Source organism: Nyctereutes procyonoides, unplaced genomic scaffold (assembly GCF_905146905.1).
Source record: "Nyctereutes procyonoides isolate TBG_1078 unplaced genomic scaffold, NYPRO_anot_genome, whole genome shotgun sequence".
Classification (NCBI taxonomy): Eukaryota; Metazoa; Chordata; class Mammalia; order Carnivora; family Canidae; genus Nyctereutes; species Nyctereutes procyonoides.
The window spans coordinates 20,871,236-20,893,972 of record NW_026575041.1 but is presented as its reverse complement, the minus strand read 5'-3'; the positions used below and the strand labels follow the sequence as shown (position 1 = coordinate 20,893,972).

The 22,737-nt window shown below is 42.3% G+C and overlaps 1 protein-coding gene across 1 annotated transcript; it reads right to left on the bottom strand.

Moving 5' to 3' along the window:
* CUNH11orf97 (chromosome unknown C11orf97 homolog) lies at positions 1–21,858 on the bottom strand. Its single transcript, XM_055320653.1, has 4 exons — positions 21,725–21,858; positions 17,404–17,508; positions 4,332–4,457; positions 1–285 (listed from the first exon to the last, which is right to left on the bottom strand). The coding sequence occupies exons 1-4, from the start codon at positions 21,834–21,836 to the stop codon at positions 281–283; spliced, it is 348 nt and encodes a 115-aa protein (XP_055176628.1). The 5' UTR covers positions 21,837–21,858; the 3' UTR covers positions 1–280.
* Between the last annotated feature and the right edge of the window lie 879 nt (positions 21,859–22,737).

Sequence of the window (22,737 nt, the reverse complement as noted above, 5' to 3'; positions counted from 1 at the left end):
TGTTTCACATATTTAATAAAATATGCTGAATTAGAAACCCAATGTATTCCAAATGTGTTAACTAAAAATACATATAATATTCTTCTTCATTGTTTCCAGGTGCTTAGCAAACTTTACCAAGTCTTTTATTGCCCTGGATTAATTTATACATAAGAATTAATACCAATAATAAGAATATACATTTTTTTAACACATCTTAAACTGTGAAACAAGCTTGGGTTTTCTGATTTGCAGACATCAGGAGAATGAGGTTTCTTCTCAATGGAAAAATGTATTCATCTTATCCTAAAGAAAATAGTGAATAAGTAAGTGTTTACTTTAGGGAAATGCTCTTAATTTTTTTTAAAGATTTTATTTATTTATTCATAAGAGACACAGAGAGAGAGGCAGAGACACAGGCAGTGGGAGAAGCAGGCTCCCTGTGGGGAATCCAATGCGGGACTCAATACCAGGACCCCGGGATCAGGATCTGAGCCAAAGGCAGATGCTCAACCACTGAGCCATCCTGGTGCCCCAGGGGAAGTAATCCCAACCCCATTTTAATCTAAATCTGATTTAATGTTCCCAACAGTACTTCATTTGGTAGAGCAAAATATAAAAGCAGGTAACTCTGGACTGGCTGCTCAGTCTTCCAGACCCTTGTTGCTCAGAGTAGTGAGTGTCCTAACCAGTAGCATTGGCATCACCTGGGAGCTAGTTAGAAAAGTAGAATACCAGGGGTGTCTGGGTGGCTCAGTTGGTTGAGCATCCAACTTTTGATTTCAGCTCAGGTCATGATCTCATGGTTTGTGAGAGCAAGCCCTGTGTGGAGTTCTATACTCAGCGGGGAGCCTTCTTGAGATTCTCTCTCCCTCTGCCCTTCCCTCACTTGTGTAAGCATGCATGCATGCACATGCTCTTTCTCAAGTAAACAAAGTTAAAAAAAAAGAAAGAAAGAAAAAGAAACACAGAATTCCAGACCCCACTCCAGACCTACTATATCAGAATCCAAATTTTAGTAAGATACCCATGTCATTTGTAGGCACATTAAAGCTTGAGAAGTACTGGGCTAGACAACTTCAGTTGTTGTTATATGCCACAGAACAAGAAGGAAATGATAAAAGGAATAAAACTTGTTAGTATGATGAAGATTGTGGATGCTTCACAGTTTCTAAGAGAAACATGTTTTAGAACTAAAATTGGATGATTCTAAATTTAAACTTTAAATAATGTGTATTAAATGTTGGAAGAGTCACAACTACAATGACTGTGTTGTTCATGAGAAAGAGAAAAAAAAATGCACAAGTGAATAGGAAAAAGATGGCCCTGAGACTGGCTGAGTCATCTAAAGGAAGTATACTTTATGGGAGAAGTTCCTGGAAATATTCTAATCCATGGAAAATCTGTCTTTGAAAGCATCAGTTCTAAGATGTATATGAAATATATGCAACTTTTCATGATTGACACACTAAAATCAATAGGTTCCATTGCTTTTTTTCCACTATTGTTTGCAGTCTATTTAGCAGATTCAAGTAGGGAAAACTGTATACTCTTGTGGAGGGAGAGACTTACGTGCATTAGCAGTAAGATGATTCTGAATATGTAGTAGGCAGCCAACATATACTTTCTGGACAAAAAGTGATTGAGTACCATGCTAAGTGTATGGTGGTTAGCGAAAAAGACATGGTTCATGCTTCCATGGATTTTCTGATAGTGCATGAATTACTCCTGATCGATTTTTAAAAATTATCTGTGGACCTTGCTCATCTATAATGTATCTGTGCCTTGCATCTACCTTTTTTATTGATAATGAGAAAAGTCTAATTCTTCATTATCAATCTGATTCACGTAGATTGATCAGTTGTGATTTGTGCAGATAGTTGGAGTGCATATGGCAAAATGCAGCTGAAGAGAAATGAAGCTAAGATATGTAACTAGAGCAGTTATATATTGTAACATATATAACATATGTTGTTATACAACATAATATACAACATATATTGTAACATAATTACTGTTGGAGCACCTGGATGGTTCAGACAGTTGAGCATCCAACCCTTGATTTCAGCTCAGGTTATGATCTCAGGGTAGTGAGATTGAGCCCTGCATTGGCTCTGTGCTGGGTGTACATTCTCTGTCTCTCAAAAAAAATTTTTTTATAACATGATCACTGAAGGTGCTTGACATGGGCTGTAGATAGAGGCCTAGAGGCTGCTAGTGTGGATGAGTGAAAATGAGTGGGAGCAATGAACAGGCCTCTCCTAAATTGTATGGATGAAAATAATGCAATTATGGTCAAAGTTTTTTAGATTATATGTCCCCACCTGAAGAATTCGGTCATCTACTGGACTTTTATGTATTCAAATGAAAAGTAATTTGTTCTTCAAACCAGTCTTATAATACATTTAAAAATAATTCATTTTTAAAATGAATTGCTTTGTGAGTTTTCTTGCAATGATGCATTTACCCACTATAAATAGAACCTGACAAATTGGGTGGAAAGTTGAAATAAACAGTCCCCAATGGGCAAGAAGCCCAGACTTGAGTTGAATCAACCATTACTTCAGGACACTGCTATCTTTGTGGATTTTGAGTGTAGTCATCTCCCAAGATCGTTCTAAATCCTCATCCCTCAACCCTGTGCCAGGTAAGTGACCACAAACACTGGTTCCACCCTTTTTGTCCAGGGACTGGATTCTCTGCCATGATGACCCAGGGGTTAAATCATCGTCTCAGAAGTCAGACAGACACAGGTTTGTAGTTCTGGTCTTACTGCCTCCTAGGCACAGGATCTTGAGTAATGTAGTGTCTCTATGCCTCAGTTTCCTCACTGGGAAAATGGAGATTAAAACTCTCATTTTATGTGATCATGTGGATTACAGAGCTATATAGAACACTTACTGTTGTGCCTGGCACATGGTAAGAGGTGGCCGCTACTACTTTATTATTGAATCCAAATCTCCATACTGGTTCCTCTTTGCTACATGAATCCCCTTTAGTAATAAGTTCTTGTTTTGTTTTGTTTTTTTCTTTGACTTTGTGTCTCAGCCTCTTAGTGACTATATTTTCTCCCTACTGAATTCATATCCTAGAGGCTGCCTGCCAGGAGACCCTTCTGTGTGCCACTTTTTCGGAGCCCTCACCTCATTCTAGGCTCAACAGACACCCCCAGCTCTCAGGCACAGTTTGGCTCATAGAGGCAATAATATCTAGTGGTTAAAAGCCACTGGAGACTGGCTGTCTGGGTCCCAATCTCAGAACATGCATCTGGGTAAATTGTTCAGCCTTTCTGTACCTCAGTTTCCTGATCTATAAAATGAACTGTATAGGGATGCCTGGATAGCTCAGTGGTTGAGTGTCTGCCTTAGGCTCTGGGCGTGATCCCCGGTTGGGGTATCAAGTCCCACATAGGGCTCCCTGTGAGGAGCCTGCTTCTCCCTCTTTTTATGTCTCTGCCTCTGTGTGTCTCTCATGAATGAATGAATGAATGAATGAATAAATAAAAAATAAACAAATAAATAAATATTAAAAAGAATAAAATGAATTGTATCTGTTTCATGTGATTGTTGTTATGATTAAAGGGATTATTATACATGAAGAATCTGGAACAATAAGTACAATAAAGCATTTGCTATTATGTGTCACTTCTTTGGTAAAATTACCCACACTTGATATTTACCCACTTCTCGCTTTTCATCCTAGGGTAACCTCCCACTTGTAGAGCTACTTCAAGGATTCGTATATCAGGTCCCTAGAGCATCTGGACACTGCTTATGCTTCCATGCCAAGACCCCCACTTTCTCCACATCCTGCCACCAATTTCCTGGCAGACACTAGTTATGACAGTGAGGAATGAATAATATTTTGTTCCCATCTTCAAGTCTGTGAGGAACAGTGCACTGGGCCCAGGTGGGTGGCCTTTTACCTCAAATAGGGAGAAACTAAGGGAGCCAGGCAAAGTAGTTGCCTGATTCTTCCTTACTTCCCTCATCTTCCTTTCCTCGTTTCCATTGGTAAGCAAAGATGGGGGGGAGGGAAGATGCAAGGTCTCTCCCCACCCAGGCTGGCTGTGTGCCAGAAAGGCTTCCCTGCATAAAAAGTAGAGTCCAGAGTGTAACTCAAAGAGCATAAACGTCTATTGTATCCTTGGGGTAATTTACTTTGCTGAACTGTTAACTGTTTGAGTTCCATAAGGAGGTAATGTGGCTAAAGCTAAAAGTAACTCCAGAGAAGCAAATCAAAAGAAGACTGCATCTTGACCAAGCACTTGAAATAAAGCATGTACCCCTGGTCTGGGAGCTAATCGGCACACTCAAGGCTTTCAGCAGAAATCAAGAGTATCAGGATCTTACTTCTTAGCCCTCCATGCCTCGAATAGTACGTGGTTTGCGGCAGCAAACTGTTTCTGCTCGGCAGTCCTGGCTTCAAGCTGCCCACAGGGAGATTCCTTTTAATGCTCCAAATCCTTTCCAGGGCCACTGTCAATATTTTTAGAAGCAAGATGACAATTATTAGCTTAATTCCTATTTAGCACCAAATGTTTTAGAAAGTATTTACTGGGTGATTATTCTTTTCAGTCATTTGGGTGGAGGCTTATTTTGTTTGATTAATCAAACCACCCAGGGTCTTTGGCATTTGTTCTATTCCATTCATTCAGTTATTCCATAGGCAGTTAAACCTCTACAGTGCTATGAGGTCTAGATTTTTTTCAATCTATTTTCTAGATTGAAAAGTCAACATAGAAACCAACATATGTAACAAAGCACAAAAGGATCAGAAATAAATTAGTTAGTATGGACACTTCGCAGTTAACCCTATCTGATTCTGATTTAATTCCTTAGAAGTACAAATATTTCCAAAGACAATATTACCAAAAGTTACCAAATTAATTCATCAAATACATTCAACAATCTTCTAAAAGACTGAACTGGATTGAACTAGATGCTATTTAATCACTCCTTGAATGAAACAACAAGCTCCCTAGAAAACGACATAGATACATACTCGGAAGTCGATGTCTACACATGGATACAAAGCAAACTGTAGTCTTAAATTCTGATACCATTCAGTGAGTATTGTTTTAGTTATTTGATTTGTACGGATTGTCCTCCATATCCTAATAGTACTTACTTAGCTCTTGGGAGTCAGCTGACAAGCTTTTGGTGAAAAGCTATCATGTAGAAAATTGTGGGGGCATCTGGGTGGCTCAGAAGTTGAGCATCTGCCTTTCGCTCAGAGTGAGATCCTGGGGTCCTGGGATAGGGTTCCCCATCGGGCTCTCTGCAGAGAGCCTGCTTCCCCCTCTGTGTCTCTGCCTCTCTCTCTGTGCCTCTCATGAATAAAAATATTTTTTAAAAAAAGAAATTGTGACCCAAGTCAAGTAAGATTATCCAGGTTAGTGCCATACATCGTTTTTAGCATTTCTGAAGCTGCAAATTATAATGCCAAATATTCTCCACTGATCTGAGACTGCCTACTGGTTACCTTGCTAACATCGGATATTTCCCTAAAGGATTCTGTACCATGCAGTGATAGGGGTACAGTGTTTGGGTTCAAAGGGATCTGGGGTTCAGTCTTTGCTTCACCACTTGCCAGCTGTATGGCTGTGGGCAAGTTATTTACCCACTGTGTCTCTGTTTCCTCAGCTTTGAAATGGGGATAATATCTAGCTCGAAGAATTATCATAGGATTTGGATGAAATGGATATGAAGTGTTTTGCACACAGTAAATGGTAGCTATTATTTTTACAGGGACAGTGGTTTCCTGTCCAAGGAATGGACTCTGATTCCGTTTCTGGAGGCATAGTCAATGGTCTGACTCACCAGTGGAATGGCAATACTTGCCTCCCCCTCCCCACTCCTGAATGGAGTAACTGAAGCTATCTGGCGGGGTTAGTTCCCCACTCCCCAACAACCTGTCTTCAAGGAAGACTCCACAATCTCCAGTCAAGACCTGACAAAGCTTTTTTTTTTTTTTAAGAATTTATTTATTCATGAGAGACATAGAGAGAGAGGCAGAGACACAGGCAGAGGGAGAAGCAGGTTCCATGCAGGGAGCCCGATGTGGGACTCGATCCCGGGTCTCCAGGATCAGGCCCTAGGCTGAAGGCAGATGCTTAACCGCTGAGCCACCCAGGATGCCCAAGACCTGACAAAGTTTAAGCTGTTCCTTGTATCCAACCTAAATCTTTCTCCACCATTCCAGCCAGTTTCCTCTTCTTCTATCCTGTCTAGAGACAGAAACAGCTGCTCTCCAACCTCTGGATAATAGCCGCTCAGATTTAGGAGTCCACAGGTATTTATTGCATGCCTCTTGGTGTACAACACCAAGTAAGAGACCGAGGAAACAGGTTTGGATTTGTTCCAAATTGAGAGAAGTTCTGGCAAATGGAAAATAGTTTGAAATCAGGAGGCAGAACTCTGTAGAAAAACCAAATCCAATCAGAAAGGAAAAAATCACACTGATCTAATCACGCTGTGCTCTTTCAAATGCATCATAGAAGTTTACAACTTAATAGGGAAAATACCTCAAATGTAAATGCAGATGCTCAGAAACATGTGAAAAAAATCAAAGCAAAACATAGGTATGTATGCGTATTTACTGTACTCAAGAATAGAGGCAGCTGAAGAAACCAGCATTACTTTGATTTGATAGGATGTTTGGGTGATGAAGTTATGGAAGGTGATATGTTCAACTGGAGAAAAAGAGGTCTGGAAAGAAGCACAAGTGGCCTCTGAAGCACCTTCTTCAAAGAGAAAGCCAACTCCCTCTGCTCTGGGCATGTGTATTCCAGGAGAAGGAAGAAAGACAAGGAGGGGAGAGAGCCAGGGAAACCACAGTGTTGGCACATAGCCTGGAAAGGAAAGGGCAGCAGCCACAAGAGGGATCAAATCCCCTCTGGAAGCTCAGAATCTTCTAGAGAGTCTCCTCTCTTTGCTTCTCGGCCTCCAACCCCTTCTACTCAGCAGCCTTTCTAGGTGTGTCTTTATCCTGAATGTTAAAGTTACAAAATCATGACTTTATGCTAGAAATTTTAGCCAGGGAGACCTGGCCTGGTCTTTCAGGGAAGGTAAGCTCACCCTTCAAAAATATTTTTGTTCCCTTCACCTGTCTCTGGCTATGAGAAATGAACCTTAGAGTTTGAAAAGCTAGTTTGGAGCTATATCATCCATGCTTCCTTTGTGTAAACATGGCCAGAGATTTGACCACAGGAAGAAAAATGTAAGTCATTTAAATTTATCTTTGGTGACTTCTAGGCTCTGTAATTTTCTTGACATGCCTTTGGTGTCTAGTAAATTCCTTTTTTATTGTAGGTACACCAAATATTTTTGTTGAATGGATTAATGAATAGCAAACCTACCCATACTTGCTGAGTGATGTTTTCTAAATTGGTACTAAATGTAATAAATAAACCAGATTCAAAATTAAGTTTTTATGCATTCAGGACATAGAGACACAATGTAATGGATTTGGCAGGACACTTTTGAAATTCATTGAAAAAGAAAATGTTGTATAAGAGAAAACTAATAAATTTTACTAATCAAATTTTTCATGATTACTAGAATCTCTGCAGGTTTCAGCCAGAAAAGTATAAAAGCCCTTGCAATTTGAAAACATTAAATTAGAACATGAATTTAGGGGCACCTGGGTGACTCAGTGGTTGAGTGTCTGCCTTTGGCTCAGGTCATGATCCCGGGGTCCTGGGATTGAGTCCCTCATCAGGCTCCCCACAGGGAGCCTGCCTCTCCCTCTGCCTGTGTCTCGGCCTCTCTCTGTGTGTCTCTCGTGAATAAAAAATAAAAAATCTTAAAAAAAGAACATTAATTTATTTCCACAGTCATCTACAGAAGTTCTTAGAAATATAGAAATAATTTCAAGATAAATGGTAAAATTAAAGCAATAGTCTGGGGCAGTCCATTAAGTATCTGCCAGGGTCCTGGGATCGAGTCCTGCATCAGGCTCCCTGTCTGTTTCTCCCTCTGTCTGCCGCTTCCCCTGCTGGTGCTCTCTCTCTCTCTCTCTCTGTCAAATAAGTAATAAAATCCTTAAAAAAAAAAAGAAAAGAAAAGAAAGCAATAGTCTGATAAGGCATGTCTCACAAGCTTATCTCTCTTTTTAAAAAAAATTATAAGGAGGGGAAAATCTTTAGGGAATCACTAAGAATATGTGAATGATGGTAGCTAAATTCTTACTTATCTAAAAAATTCCATAAATTGCCCCAAATCCCATTCTCATCTGACAGAAGATTTGGTCAGAAAAGGCATTTGTTCATCAGGATGATGAGAGCCTTTCTGAGTAGATCCCAGACCCTGTTCTTATCTGATGGGAACGTGTCATCCTCTGAAGCCCGTTCTACCTCCAGTTTGAACCTAAAATGAGGCAGAACCTGGAAAAGATTGTGACAACCTTTCTTCTACTGAAGAGAATACTATTTGCTACCAATACAACTTCAAATCTTTTTTTCCTCTCAGAAAACATAAGCTTATGTTTTCAAAGACACAGTATAAGCTAAGAGCAAAGACACCAGCTTCTGAGAAGCCTATTGCTCCGTGTGACAAAGGGGAATCACTATACCTCCCTGAGCCTTAGCTTCCAGATCTGCAAAATAAGAAGAATAAGAGTGCAGGGTCATTGCAAGGATGGGGAGAGATAATCTGTAAAAACTGAAAAAAAATTAATATAATACTTATTATTATTACCACCATCACTGTAGATGTATATAGACACCCTCCACCCACCCCTACCCCTACCCCTCAGCCCGCCTCCAGTGTCTCACTGAGCCCACCTATCTCTGTATTAGGAGCTGGGAAGGAATCCAAATCCAGAAGAATGGGCTTAGGGACTCACAGCCCATTTTTCCTGTGGTCACTGATGCCATTCTCTAAATCCAAGCATTGGGTACCAACCACCTGGAACATCTTGGCCATGTCAGTGTCTTCATAGTTCTAATTAACCACTGTCACAACACAACCACCAGAACAGGTAGGATAGCTCATTTAGCTAAAGGTCCCAGAAGACCAACAACTCTTTTTCCTGAGTCCCCCTATCGCCACCCAAACAAAAATGTCCCAGAAGAAATGTAATGTTTGCTCTGTTAAACATCCAGAAAATCTAATTAATGAATCTTAGACTTTTTACTTATTTCAAGAAACCCAAGGAAAAAAAAAGTTTGATCTTACGCCACTTTCATTCAACCAGAGGAAACAGGAAAAGCATAGGAAGAACTGAAGTCCACTGCTTCTGGGCTCTTCCATGATTGTCATCATTAGTTCAGTCACAAAGAAAATGTGCTTTAATTCAAGTTGCTTAATTTCATACAAGTCCCCCTCTTAATAGATGGTGTCAGCTCTTCGGCAAGTTCACCCATACTTGGCTATGGGGTCCAGTGTTTTGGTCCTTTATCAATGGTTGGGGGAAAGTCCAGTCTGGACATTTACTGAAATCTCACTTTCATCAATCAGATTGCTGTGAGAGAATATGGACTTGATCATTTAAAAATTCAAACAAATCCAGTTAATGCATACATTGCTACACAAATATGCGTGGATGCATGCATATACCTTGGGGCCCTAGAATTTAGGTAGACTTGCGTATAGCTAAGAAATAATATATATAATCTATAGTCACAAATTATATATATACATATATACACACATACATATATACACATGTATACATATACATATATACATATACATATGTGTATATATGTATGTATGTGTGTGTGTATACACACACACACACACACACACACACACACACTCTCTCTCTTTCTGTCTGAGAGAGACGCCAGGCAGGTAATATAAGGAAGTAAAGCAGGTCAGGGGTAAGAAATAATTGGCTCTCCTACTCTTTTAGTTTTTTTCACTCTTGTTGGAAACACGGATACCAGAGAAACACATTTTTTCCTATTAGAGGACGAAGTCTGCAGTGGACGTGTGAACATAAATAGTTTATGATCTGCTCCACCTGGCTGGGGAGCTTTGTGTGTAATGAGTAACAGAGTGAGAAGGCCAGCCAGGGCAGCATAAGCCAATTCCAGTCACTGCTGCTATGTGTGAATGTTAACTTGGTTGTCACATCTTGCTTTCTCTTCCTCCTTCACCCAAGATATTCTAGAAATCTAGATTCATATGTAAAAAGTCCTAATTTTTTTAAATGTTGACAACTGGTTTGTATATTTAAAATATACAGTGCAGAACAAATAAATATGTCTATAGGTCTGCAAAATGAACCTGACATGGGGGACAATAGTTTGGGATCCTGAGTCAAACTAAGATACCCCTGACAACCTAATTAAATGCAAGACATGGTGATCTGGAGTGGGTATGGAAGATGGCTCTGTGGTCTTGGGTTTGGATATTATGCCATGTCATGCATTTGGAGGGTGATATACAGAAAGGAATAAGTTGAAGAAAAGTACGAGTTTCATTTTGGACATGTTGATCCTGAGTACTTGCGGGACAGCCAGTAAGAGATATGTAGCCTGGACACACAGGCTTCAGACACAGACACATCACAATGAGGTAGTGGCAGAAACCATGTGAATAGCTGATATGATCCAGGGAGAGCCAATGGAACAAGATTAGAAGACTGCGGGTAATACCCTGGTAAACATCAATATTTGGGGATGAGTGTGAGTGAAAAGAAGTTCTCAAAGGTGGATGAGAAGAAATATCCAGGGAAGAGAAGAAGGACATTTTAATGTCAAGGAATTTGAGAGAAAAAACAAAGTTTAAGGAAAGAACCATCAATTATGTCAAGTGGTACAGAAATCTCAAGCCAGCCAAGGGCAGAACAGGACTTAAAGGACTTTGTTATAACACATGACTGGAAATACTATAGTGTGTAGAATGCCAATGGGATTTGGGGTCAGACCTGAGTTTGGAATCCAGTTCTGCCACTTACTTACTGCATAACCTTGGACAGTAGAAACCTCTTAAAATTTCAGTTTACTCATCCATAAAATGGGGATCATAATACCTATATCACATGGCTTTCATGAGAATTTGTAGTAAGCAAAATCAAGTCCCTGCCCGCATGTAGCTTATGTTCTCATGGACAGATAGTCAATAAAGAAGTATACAAATATATAATTTCAGGTAGTGATAAAAAAAAAAGCAGATAGAAGAAGGTGGTATAAAAGATTAAAAGAAATTAGGGGAGTGGGTAGTTTCGACTTTAACCTGGTAGAAATGTTCCTTCTGAGAAGGTGACGTCGGGCTGAAACTTGAAGGAAGAGGGAGAAAGACATGTGATGGTCTAGGGGAAGTAGAAAGGTTCTGAGGTGAAAATGGGTTTGGCATGTTCCATAACATCAAGGAAACTTGTGTGGCTAAAGTGAGGTAGGAAAGTATAGGAGCTGAGTTCAGAAAGGTGAGCAACCATAGGATGGGACTGAAATCTAGACTAAGAATCATTAAGAGCCATCTGAGGATTTTGAACATGGAGGTGTGTACATTGATTTATGTTGTAAGAGATCCCTTTGGATTCTGTGCAGAGAATGGATCATCAGGTTGGCAGTAGAAGCTGCTAGAGGATGCCACTTCTGAGCTTGCAAGAGATGATGGGGGTTTGGACAAGGTGGCAGTTGGGGGGATTTAGGATGTATTTCCAATATAGATTTGACAGGATTAGCTGAGGGACTAGATGTGAACTTTGGCAATTTGACTTAAAGGTGTTTGGGCATAAGCAACGTAATGAATGGTGATGCCATTTCCTGAGATGGGGAAGAGCTGTTGAAGAGTGGTACAAAATAAGAGTTCTGTTCTGAACATGTTAAGTTTGAGAGGCCTAGCAGACATCCAGATAAGACAGTAAGTAGGCTTTTGGGATTTGAGGGGAAAAGCAGAGGCCAGAGTATAGATTTTGGGGTCATTAGCACAACAGGGCTACATGTGATCACTCAGGGAGTGACTATAGATGGAGAGGAGGGCCTGTGACTGAGCTCCCCAAAGTTTAGAGGTGAGAAGGAGGGAGAGTTAGCAAAGACAACAAACACTAGTACCAGCAAAACCAGGAGCATGATGATCTGGAAGCTAAGCTGACAAAGTGTTTTCAAAGGGAAGGAGTAGGGACGCCTGAGTGGCTCAGCGGTAGTGTCTGCCTTTGGCTCAGGGCATGATCCTGGTGTCTGGTGTCCCGGGATCAAGTCCACATCAGGCTCCCTACAGGGAGCCTGCTTCTCCCTCTGCCTGTGTGTGTGTCTCTCTCTCTGTGTCTCTCATGAATAAATAAATAAAATCTTAAAAAAAAAAAAGGAAGGAGTAAACAATTATGTAGATGCTGCAGAGCAGTTGAGTTTGAGGAGTTTCTGGATTGTATGAGACTTTCAAGATCATTGGATTTAATCTTTAAGGGGAAGGCCATTTACCATCTGCAAAAGAACAGTTTCCCTGGACTCATGGAAACAAAACTCTACTTACAATGGGGGAAGGAGTAAACAAGAAGTGGAGGAATGGTGCCAATAGGTCTAGTGTACTTTTAATATTTAGGAAGAGCTGCCATCAGAGCCATACAAGTCCCTAAACGTTTTATGCAGAATTCTGTGTGTTTGTGACTAGCTGTGTTCTCCATAAAGAGAAGCCCAAGCTTTCATCACATATTTCAAGGAGTATGTCACTGAAAATCCTATGTGGAAGGTTTTAGTGGCTGGCCCAGAGCTGCCAACACCCTGAGACTAAGCAGGAAGAATGGATCTCTAGGTGCTAGTTCCTTGTTGGGGCCAAGGACACAGGGCTTCCGGCCCTTTGATTTTTTTTTTTTTTTTTTTAAGAACGGAAAGAGAAAGAAAATTAGTAGTTTGTTTTCCATAAGTAAAGCCCCTTTAAAACTTAACCTTACAGAACCTAGTCTGAGTTTTAAAGGATTTTCTAGGCTAAAAGAGCACCTCTGTGCGACCTCTGGTGGATGTTATAAAAATGCAGCCCAAGCATTTCCATTTTATACAAAGGATAGTTGAAAGGATTGCTTAGAAAAATGGATTTTTATAATCACTTAGATTGTCTCACAATCAAACGTATCCAGTAAGAATACATCATATAATAGTATATAGATTATAAATTCATAAGTGTATAAATGAAAGCAACCCCAGAACAGAATAATATAAGACTTAAAAATTATTTTAGCCACTAGGGAAATAATACATATGGGTGGGGTTTGGAGAAACAATTCAGTGGGTCATTCTGCATCTGCTCATAGAGTTCAAAATAAACTTCATAGATTCCTTCCAGACACAGTATGAACAGAATTGGCCATTTTTTCAGTCTCTCCTTTTGGAAGAATGGGCAATACAGAAGGCCTAACATGTATTTGCATGGCTGGTTTTGCAATGGAGTGTGGGCATATAGGTCATAGAGTTGGAAAAAATGCACCTCTGTGCATGCAGCATCTTTTTTAGGAATCCCTAGAGAATCTGGGTCCTAGCTGCTGGGAATTCAACAGTCCTCCTGAGAAAGTGTCAAGTTCTCGGAATGCAGGAGTCACATGTTACAGTTCTTTTCTTTCTTCAGGAATGCTGGTGCCCAAGAGCTTTCCAATAAAAACCTGATGATTTGAAAAGCATGTGTGCCTTGTAATCATTAAGAAGGAATTGTGAAAACAAGGGGCTCTAGTAGTTGCAAAATAACATCTGTGAGGAGGGTGCCTGAGTGGCTCAGTTGGTTAAGCATCCAACTTTTCACTTCAGCTTGGGTGTTGGTCTCAGGGTTGTGAGGTCAAGCCTGAAGCTGAGCTCCACAGTGGGTGTGGAACCTACTCTTAAAAAAAAAATCTCAGGAGGGGAGGGGCAAGATGGCGGAAGAGCAGGGTCCCCAAATCACCTGTCCCCACCAAATTACCTAGATAACCTTCAAACCATCCTGAAAATTTACGAATTCGGCCTGAGATGTAAAGAGAGACCAGCTGGAATGCTACAGTGAGAAAAGTTCGCGCTTCTATCAAGGTAGGAAGACGGGGAAAAAGAAATAAAGAAACAAAAGGCCTCCAAGGGGGAGGGGCCCTGCGAGGAGCCGGGCTGAGGCCGGGGCGAGTGTCCCCAGGACAGGAGAGCCCCGTCCCGGAGGAGCAGGAGCTGCACCAACCTTCCCGGGCGGGCGGAAAGGGGCTCGCAGGGAGTTGGAGCAGGACCCAGGAGGGCGGGGATGCCCTCGGGCTCCCGGGGACACTAACAGACACCTGCGAGCGCAGGAGAGTGCTCCGAGCTCCCTAAGGGCTGCAGCGCGCACGGCGGGGACCGACCGGAGCAACTCGGAGGGGCTCGGGAGCGGCTCCAGGGAGGGAGCTGCGGGGCGGGAGCGCGAATCCCACAGCGCAGGCCCCGGAGCACAGGGCGCCGGGACACAGCCCAGGATCCGGCCTCCCCCGGGACAGGCAGAGGCCGGGAGGGCCCAGGACAGCAAGGACGCTCCTGCCCCGAGCTGAGCAGATCAGCGGCCCCGCCCCGGAGCCTCCAGGCCCTGCGGACGGAGAGCCGAGAGCCCCGAGCCCCGTAGTTCCTGCGGAGGCTGAATCCAGGCTTCCAGAGTTGCCATAGCAACTGCGACTGTTCCTCCTGGGGCCCCACGGGGTAAACAACCCCCGCTGAGCCCTGCAGCAGGCAGGGGCAGAGCAGCTCCCCCAAGTGCTAACACCTGAAAATCAGCGCAACAGGCCCCTCCCCCAGAAGACCAGCTAGAGGGACCAGTGATACTCCCCCGTGTTCCAATACAACTTGTTTTTGGCCACTCTGCACTGAGCAAAATGACTAGAAGGAAAACCTCACTTCAAAAGAAAGAATCAGAAACAGCCCTCTCTCCCACAGAGTTACAAAATCTGGATTACACTTCAATGTCAGAAAGCCAATTCAGAAGCACTATTCTACAGCTACTGGTGGCTCTAGAAAAAAGCATTAAGGCCTCACGAGACTTCATGACTGCAGAATTTAGATCCAATCAGGCAGAAATTAAAAATCAATTGAATGAGATGCAATCCAAACTAGAAGTCCTAACGACGAGGGTTAACGAGGTGGAAGAACGAGTGAGTGACATAGAAGACAAGTTAATGGCAAAGAGGGAAACTGAGGAAAAAAGAGATAAACAATTAAAGAACCATGAAGACAGATTAAGGCAAATAAATGACACTCTAAGGAAGAAAAACCTACGTTTAATTGGGGTTCCCGAGGGCGCCGAAAGGGACAGAGGGCCAGAATATGTATTTGAACAAATCCTAGCTGAAAACTTTCCCAATCTGGGAAGGGAAACAGGCATTCAGATCCAGGAAATAGAGAGATCCCCCCCTAAAATCAATAAAAACCGTTCAACACCTCGACATCTAATAGTGAAGCTTGCAAATTCCAAAGATAAAGAGAAGATCCTTAAAGCAGCAAGAGACAAGAAGTCCCTGACTTTCATGGGGAGGAATATTAGGGTAACAGCAGACCTCTCCACAGAGACCTGGCAGGCCAGAAAGGGCTGGCAGGATATATTCAGGGTCCTAAATGAGAAGAACATGCAACCAAGAATACTTTATCCAGCAAGGCTCTCATTCAAAATGGAAGGAGAGATAAAGAGCTTCCAAGACAGGCAGGAACTGAAAGAATATGTGACCTCCAAACCAGCTCTGCAAGAAATTTTAAGGGGGACTCTTAAAACTCCCCTTTAAGAAGAAGTTCAAGTAACTCTGAACGTGAATGGGTTTAATGACCCCATCAAAAGGCGCAGAGTTTCAGACTGGATAAAAAAACAGGACCCATCTATTTGCCGTCTACAAGAGACTCATTTTAGACAGAAGGACACCTACAACCTGAAAATAAAAGGTTGGAGAACCATTTACCATTCAAATGGTTCTCAAAATATACCCTAAAAACTACAGAACACTTCTGAAAGAAATTGAGGAAGACACAAAGAGATGGAAAAATATTCCATGCTCATGGATTGGCAGAATTAATATTGTGAAAATGTCAATGTTACCCAGGGCAATTTACACGTATAATGCAATCCCTATCAAAATACCATGGACTTTCTTCAGAGACTTAGAACAAATTATTTTAAGATTTGTGTGGAATCAGAAAAGACCCCAAACAGCCAGGGGAATTTTAAAAAAAGAAAACCATATCTGGGGGCATCACAATGCCAGATTTCAGGTTGTACTACAAAGCTGTGTTCATCAAGACAGTGTGGTACTGGCACAAAAACAGACATATAGATCAATGGAGCAGAACAGAGAACCCAGAAGTGGACCCTGAACTTTATGCTCAACTAATATACGATAAAGGAGGAAAGACGATCCACTAGAAGAAAGACAGTCTCTTCAATAAATGGTGCTGGGAAAATTGGACATCCACATGCAGAAGAATGAAACTGGACCACTCTCTTGCACCATACACAAAGATAAACTCAAAATAGATGAAAGATCTAAATGTGAGACAAGATTCCATCAAAATCCCAGAGAAGAACTCAGGCAACACCCTTTTTGAACTTGGCCACAGTAACCGGAGAAGGACAAACAGTGTATGTTCTCATTCATTTGGGGAATATGAATAATAGCGAAAGGGAATATAAGGGAAGGGAGAAGAAATGTGTGAGAAATATCAGAAAGGGAGACAGAACATAAAGACTTCTAACTCTGGGAAATGAACTAGGGGTGGTGGAGGGGGAGGAGGGTGGGGGGTGGGGGTGAATGGGTGACGGGCACTGAGGGGTACACTTGACGGGATGAGCACTGGGTGTTATTCTGTATGTTGGTAAATCGAACACCAATAAAAATTAATTTATAAAAAAAAAATCTCAGGAATTCTAGACTTCTAGAGTAATCTTACCTCAAATGAACATCAATGCCTAGGCCATATAACCCATAAACTATGTGTATATGCAATAAAATCCTTGGATGACTTGATCTATGTAAATGACTTTGTCTTCTGGGTCAGTGATTTTCAAATTGGGTCCCGAGACCATCAGCCTGAATATCAACTGGGAACTTGGTAGAAATGCAAATTGTCAACCCCTCACTCAAGAACTCCTGAGCCAGTTACTCTGGGGATGGGTCCCAGCTATCTGCTTTTAACAGGTTCTGAGGGAATTCTAATGAAATCTAAACTTTGGGAACCACTGCTATTATTCACCCCTATATTGATAAAGATTGAAGAAGTTATTGTGCTTTTCTGGACAAAATTCTACTTCTCACTAAATACAAATAACTCCACTAAAAATGTGGGATAGCAATGTAGATACTGATACCTGGCTTGTTTTTTTTTTTTTTTTTTTTTTTATAAATATAAGCTTATTTGGACACAGGCAAAATAATCATAAAATCAGTTCAAGAATTTCCCAAGGGTCCATTTTTCTTTTGATAGTTACGGTTTTGTAATAAATAAATTAATCACACTACCATCAAATAGGTAATTTCATATTCATTTCAGACATATACTTCATTTGTCACTGAGATTACCTGCAGGTGGATTTTTAATGTGGCACTCATCTCTTTTAATATAAAGTTCTTCTTCTAGTACTTCCTTAATTCTCTTATGTGGCTCAGAATACAAGAATTTCTTCCCTATAAAGACATTAATAAAATTGGTTACTTATGACAAATTATGCTGAATTTTCTAGCCATTATACCTACATGAGTAACTATTTCTTAAAAAGACACATCCTTATGTACAAACAGCAGATGATCCACCCTGCGACTCTATTTTGGAAAAACCCCTTCCACTGTAATTTTTGGTTCTTTTGAGACTTTACACTTTCACATAATTCCTGAACTTCATGATAAATTCTAAATACCTCTTTTAGGTATTATGAAGAAATATTTAGAGTTTCCTTAATTAGTTTCAAGGAAACTCATTTATTCAATAAATCCTCATTAAAGAATCTACTTACCTTGGACCAGGCATTTGGCTAGGGGCAGAAGTCAAGCAATGAACAAGACAGATGTGCACACAAGGCCTACAATCCAGCTACATAACACAGAACAACCTCAGCGTTATTTAATCACCATTTTGAGAGATAAACCTGAATTGCAGTAGTGAATCACTTATAGACAATGACTTTTTCCTAGTCTCTAAACCTGGCCCTATAGGACATCACTGCTTTGTGAAGGATTGGTTTATTTGTTCTAAGTACCTTAACAATATTTCTTCTGCTCAGTCTCCGTCTCCAAGCTCTGTGCCATGTGACACTATTCCTAGCCTCTCCTGTCAGGCCCCCTCTCTTGCTCTCTGGGCTCCATGGTGGCCCTTCTGTCAATTTCCCACATCACAGCCTATGTACGTTCAATTTTCTGCCTGAACTGCCTTTCCCCTAATATTTTTCCCCAGGTAACTTCTATTCATAATTTAAGTCTAGGCTTACATGTCAGTTCTCTGAGGAAACTTTCCCTGACTCTACAATCTTGCAATGTTCCTTGTTACTTTTTCTTATAGTACTCTCCTCTCTTCTCTCATTTCATTTATTGCAATTTGTATATGGCTTCATTTGGTTTATATGACATCATTTGTGTAACTATTAGTTGAATATATGTCTTCCTTTCTTCCTTACCAGACTGTAAATACCATAGGGCAGGGATGTTGTCTGTTCCGTTCATCAGAGTCCTAGAAGAGAATCTGGCATAGTAATAGACCAAATGTGTGTTCAAGAAGAACTCCCTGTTGTTAAAGTAGACTATTCTTTTTGATGAATGCCAGTGCAGCCTTGTGAATGTCAGGGAATGAGTAGTGATAGTCTTAATACTCAAAATCTCAAGGCAAGAAACCATGGGAAACCTAATCAACCAAATACTTTAGCTATTTCAGATAGGACTTTAAACTCACAATGGCAGGTACCTCATCTTTTCCAGACTAACCAATAAAGAATCACAAGTGAATATATTTGACTCATGTACAGACTGGTCCAAATGGGATAAAAGAGCTGCTGCCTCTGGCTATGGCCATGGGTCATTCCTAGTCATGAAGACTCACACACCCGCAGACACAAACAAGGTAGAATAGATATACTTTATGCATTTAATTTTTTCCTGCAAAAGTTAGGAGTCATTTAAATGTGGATGGAGGTTAGCATTACTCAAGCTTAACTTTGGTTTAAATTTTTTTTGGTGGGCAGCCCAGGTGGCTCAGTAGTTTAGCGCCACCTTCAGCCCGGGGTATAATCCTGGAGGCCCGGGATGGAGTCCCACATCAGGCTCCCTGCATGGAGCCTGCTTCTCCCTCTGCCTGTGTCTCTGCCTCTCTCTCTCTCTCTCTCTCTCTCTCTGTCATGAATAAATAAATACAATCTTTTTTAAAAATAAAGATAAACTTTTTTTTAGCTAAATCATGATCTTAAGGCAGAAAAGGGTTCAGGAAACATGGCTAAGAAGGAAGAAAATCCTGTAATAGATGAATAGACCAGAAGAGATCACCTGCTCTAAGTTCAGGTCCCTTGATGAATTTCAGCCCTGCTGCTACAAGAATTTACAGAGGAAATCACTAAAGGTTTTGAGGAAATATGAGAAATTGGAGTAGTAAAGAGCTTAGAATAGGCAAATACTCTTCCTAGAGGGAGGGAGGGAGGGAAGGAAGGAAGGAAGGAAGGAAGGAAGGAAGGAAGAAAGAAAGAAAGAAATTCTACAAACTCTAACATAGCAGCTTGATGTTAATCCTCACCAACATTTTGAGTCAACAGATGGCTTGTGAGTACAGACGACGAGGAGCGGTGATCACTAAGTGTTAAGGACTACTAAGGACAATATTACTCTAAACTAAACTGCTTTCTTTTGTTAAGAGATAATAATAATTGTTATAATTTATTGAATGCTACCATGCATATATAATTAGCATCTTACATATATTATTTCTCTGTCGCAAAATCACTCTATGAGCAGGTATAATTATTTCTATCATATAGTTAAGAAAGTAACTCTCAGGAAACACAAAACTAGTCATAAAAATTAAAAGCCATGCCTACCTGACTCCCCCAAACCCAAGTTATACTAAACTAGCTATATTAGGAAGATGTCGTAGCCACAATGTACCTGCATTTCAGCAAGGCATTTGATAAAGTGTATTTGTAGGAGACAGAATGCCCTCACCAAAGATGCTGATTGACAGGTCAGGGACTTCTAGAGACTCTCCTTGGAACTCTTGCAACTACCACATAATTTGCTAATTTGGATATAGGGAGGGACTACCAGTAAACTCACCAAATGTGAGGATGGCACAAACTTGCTGAATGGCAAACTCAGGATGCAAAGGCCTGCTTCTGGAAGGAAGTGCTAAAGTTCATAGAATGGTATTGACGGGGATAAATATAATGACTTGAATTTAAGATTAAACAAATTAACCGCATAAATAAAAGATAGAAAAAGCCTGGATTGGGCAGCCCGGGTGACTCCGTGATTTAGCGCCACCTTTGGCCTGGGGCCTGATCCTGGAGACCGGGGATTGAGTCCCGCATCGGGCTTCCTGCATGGAGTCTGCTTCTCCCTCTGCTGCTCTTGCTTTCTCTCTCTCTGTTTCTCATGAATAAATAAAAACAAAATCTTAAAAAAAAAAAAAAAGAAAAGAAAAAGCCTGGATCAAATGTTTTCAATTGGACAGCAGAGGAAAGAGAAACTAAGGGTGTCACAGACTGCATTTGTTATATGTGTTATTAATATAATGTACCTGCTAAAACAGCTAATTGATACTGAGTCCATTTAATAGAAGTAGAATGTTCAGATTGAGGGAGGTTATAGTCCTCCCACACTATCCTACCCTGATCATGCCTAGAATACTGAATTCAGCCACATAATAAACTGGAGAATGTTGGAAAGGGCTAGCCAGCCTGGTGAGAGTGCTACAAAGTATTTTAAAGATGATCCTAAAGTCTATGAAAGATTTGGTGGCTATTCAAAGAGCCACCTCCATACAATTTAAGAATGTTTTACTGGGAAAGGACCACATTCCACCTATGTGTATTTCAGACCAGATCTGTGATTAAGGAATAGAAGCCACAGAGAGACTGAAGACTTTTTGAAAAAAAAATTTTGGGGATCCCTGGGTGGCGCAGCAGTTTACTTAAATATGCCGAATACTTCAATATCCTGGATTTAGTTTCTCTAAGTAAGGCCTCTGCATACTTGATAACGATGAACGGAATGAGGTACCGTAGTCCTACTGGGGCTGATGCTGAGGGAAGAGGCCCTTTCTCTAGGAGACACTGGTTCTGCGGCTCCTTAAGGACGTGTCCGTGGAGCAGGCCGTGTGGCCCCCTGAGGCAGGGGAGCTGAGCCGCTTCAGCCCCACCCCCGCCCTCCCTCCTGGGGTCCGCGGAGACAGAGGGAGCCACTCCAGCGCCAGGCTGCTCTCTAGGGAGGCAATCAAGGAGGCGAGGCAGGAGGGCTAGAAACTGCGGGCGGTTCCTCTCTGGCCTATTATTTTCCCCGTCATCATTCCTTAGCACCTACTGTAAACCTGCAGAGCACAAGGGCTGTGAAATAGAAGTCCATGGAATGGGTGGCCCGGGGGCTCGGCGGTTGGGCGTCTGTCTCGGCCCAGGCCGTGATCCCGGGGTCCTGGGATCCAGGCCTGCGTGGGGCTCCCTGCGGGGAGCCTGCTTCTGCGTCTCTGTGTCTCTCACAAACACAAGCACACGCCCAGGCGTCCGTACACACCTTCCAGGCAGCGCCACGGCCCATCGGGTTGGAGGCTACCTTCCGTGACCCGCCCAGGCTTCCTGCCGCCCAGCCGGCCCGAGCCTGCCTCGGCCCCTCCCTCCAACCGCGGCCCCCGCGGCCCCGCGCCCGCCGCGCTCACCCTGGCCGCAGGACTGCTGGGGGCCGCCGCCCGGCTGCCCCGGCTGTCCCCCGTCGCGGCCCGCCTCCCGCGCCGCCCCCGCGGGCACCACCGCGGCCTCCTGCCGCCTCATGCCGCGCGGTCCGCTGCGCAGCCCGCGGCCTCCTCCCGGCCGTCTGCCGGGGAACGCCCGGCGTCCCGGTTGCCATAGCGACTGCGCGCCCGGCTTCCGCCCGCGCTCTCCCGGGCACCTCCCAGGCCGCAGGTGTCCGCGCGCCCCGAGAAGAGACGACCGCAGGGGCAGGGAGGGACGCGGGCAGGTACTGGACAGGCGAGCGCCCTGGGTCCACACAGCCTCGCGCTCCTCGCCGTCCCACTCCCTGCTACACACACGTGAGCACAGAAACGAGTGTGGAAGATTCCGAACTTTTGGGTTACGTTTTTAAACGACTCTTGTTTCCAAGCACCTTTGTGTCCACGATCTATTTCAAGCTGTATGTGATACCTAATTTTCAGATGAGAAAATCAAATTCGGGAAAGTTTGAGTAGCAAGGGGAAAAATCCAGAGCTCTGTTTTGGAGCACGAGGTTGCTCGTGTTTTGTTTTTGCAGTCATTAAGAAGTAAATTATGGCATAGTGTTGATTTTATAAACGTTGGGGCGCCTGGGTAGTTCAGTGGCTGAGTGTCTGCCTGCCTTTGGCTGAGGTCGTCATCCTGGGGTTCTGGGATCGAGTCCCGCACTGGGGAGCCTGCTTCTCCCTCTGCCTGTGTCTCTGCCTTTCCATGTCTTTCGTGAACAAATAAATAACATCTTTAAAATTTTTTTCTGAAGGTTAAATGTGCATTATTTTACAGAGTCAAATAGTTCTACCGACTTGTAATCAAATACAGGGGACCCCATATGCCTCCATTTCATCCCAGAAACAACCATTTTCACCCCTCTTGGCTGACAGATTAGTATTTACAACCCATGACCAAATGTTTCTTTTGATGCTTTTATGTTTTTCAGTTTTAGGCATCATATATCTATTTC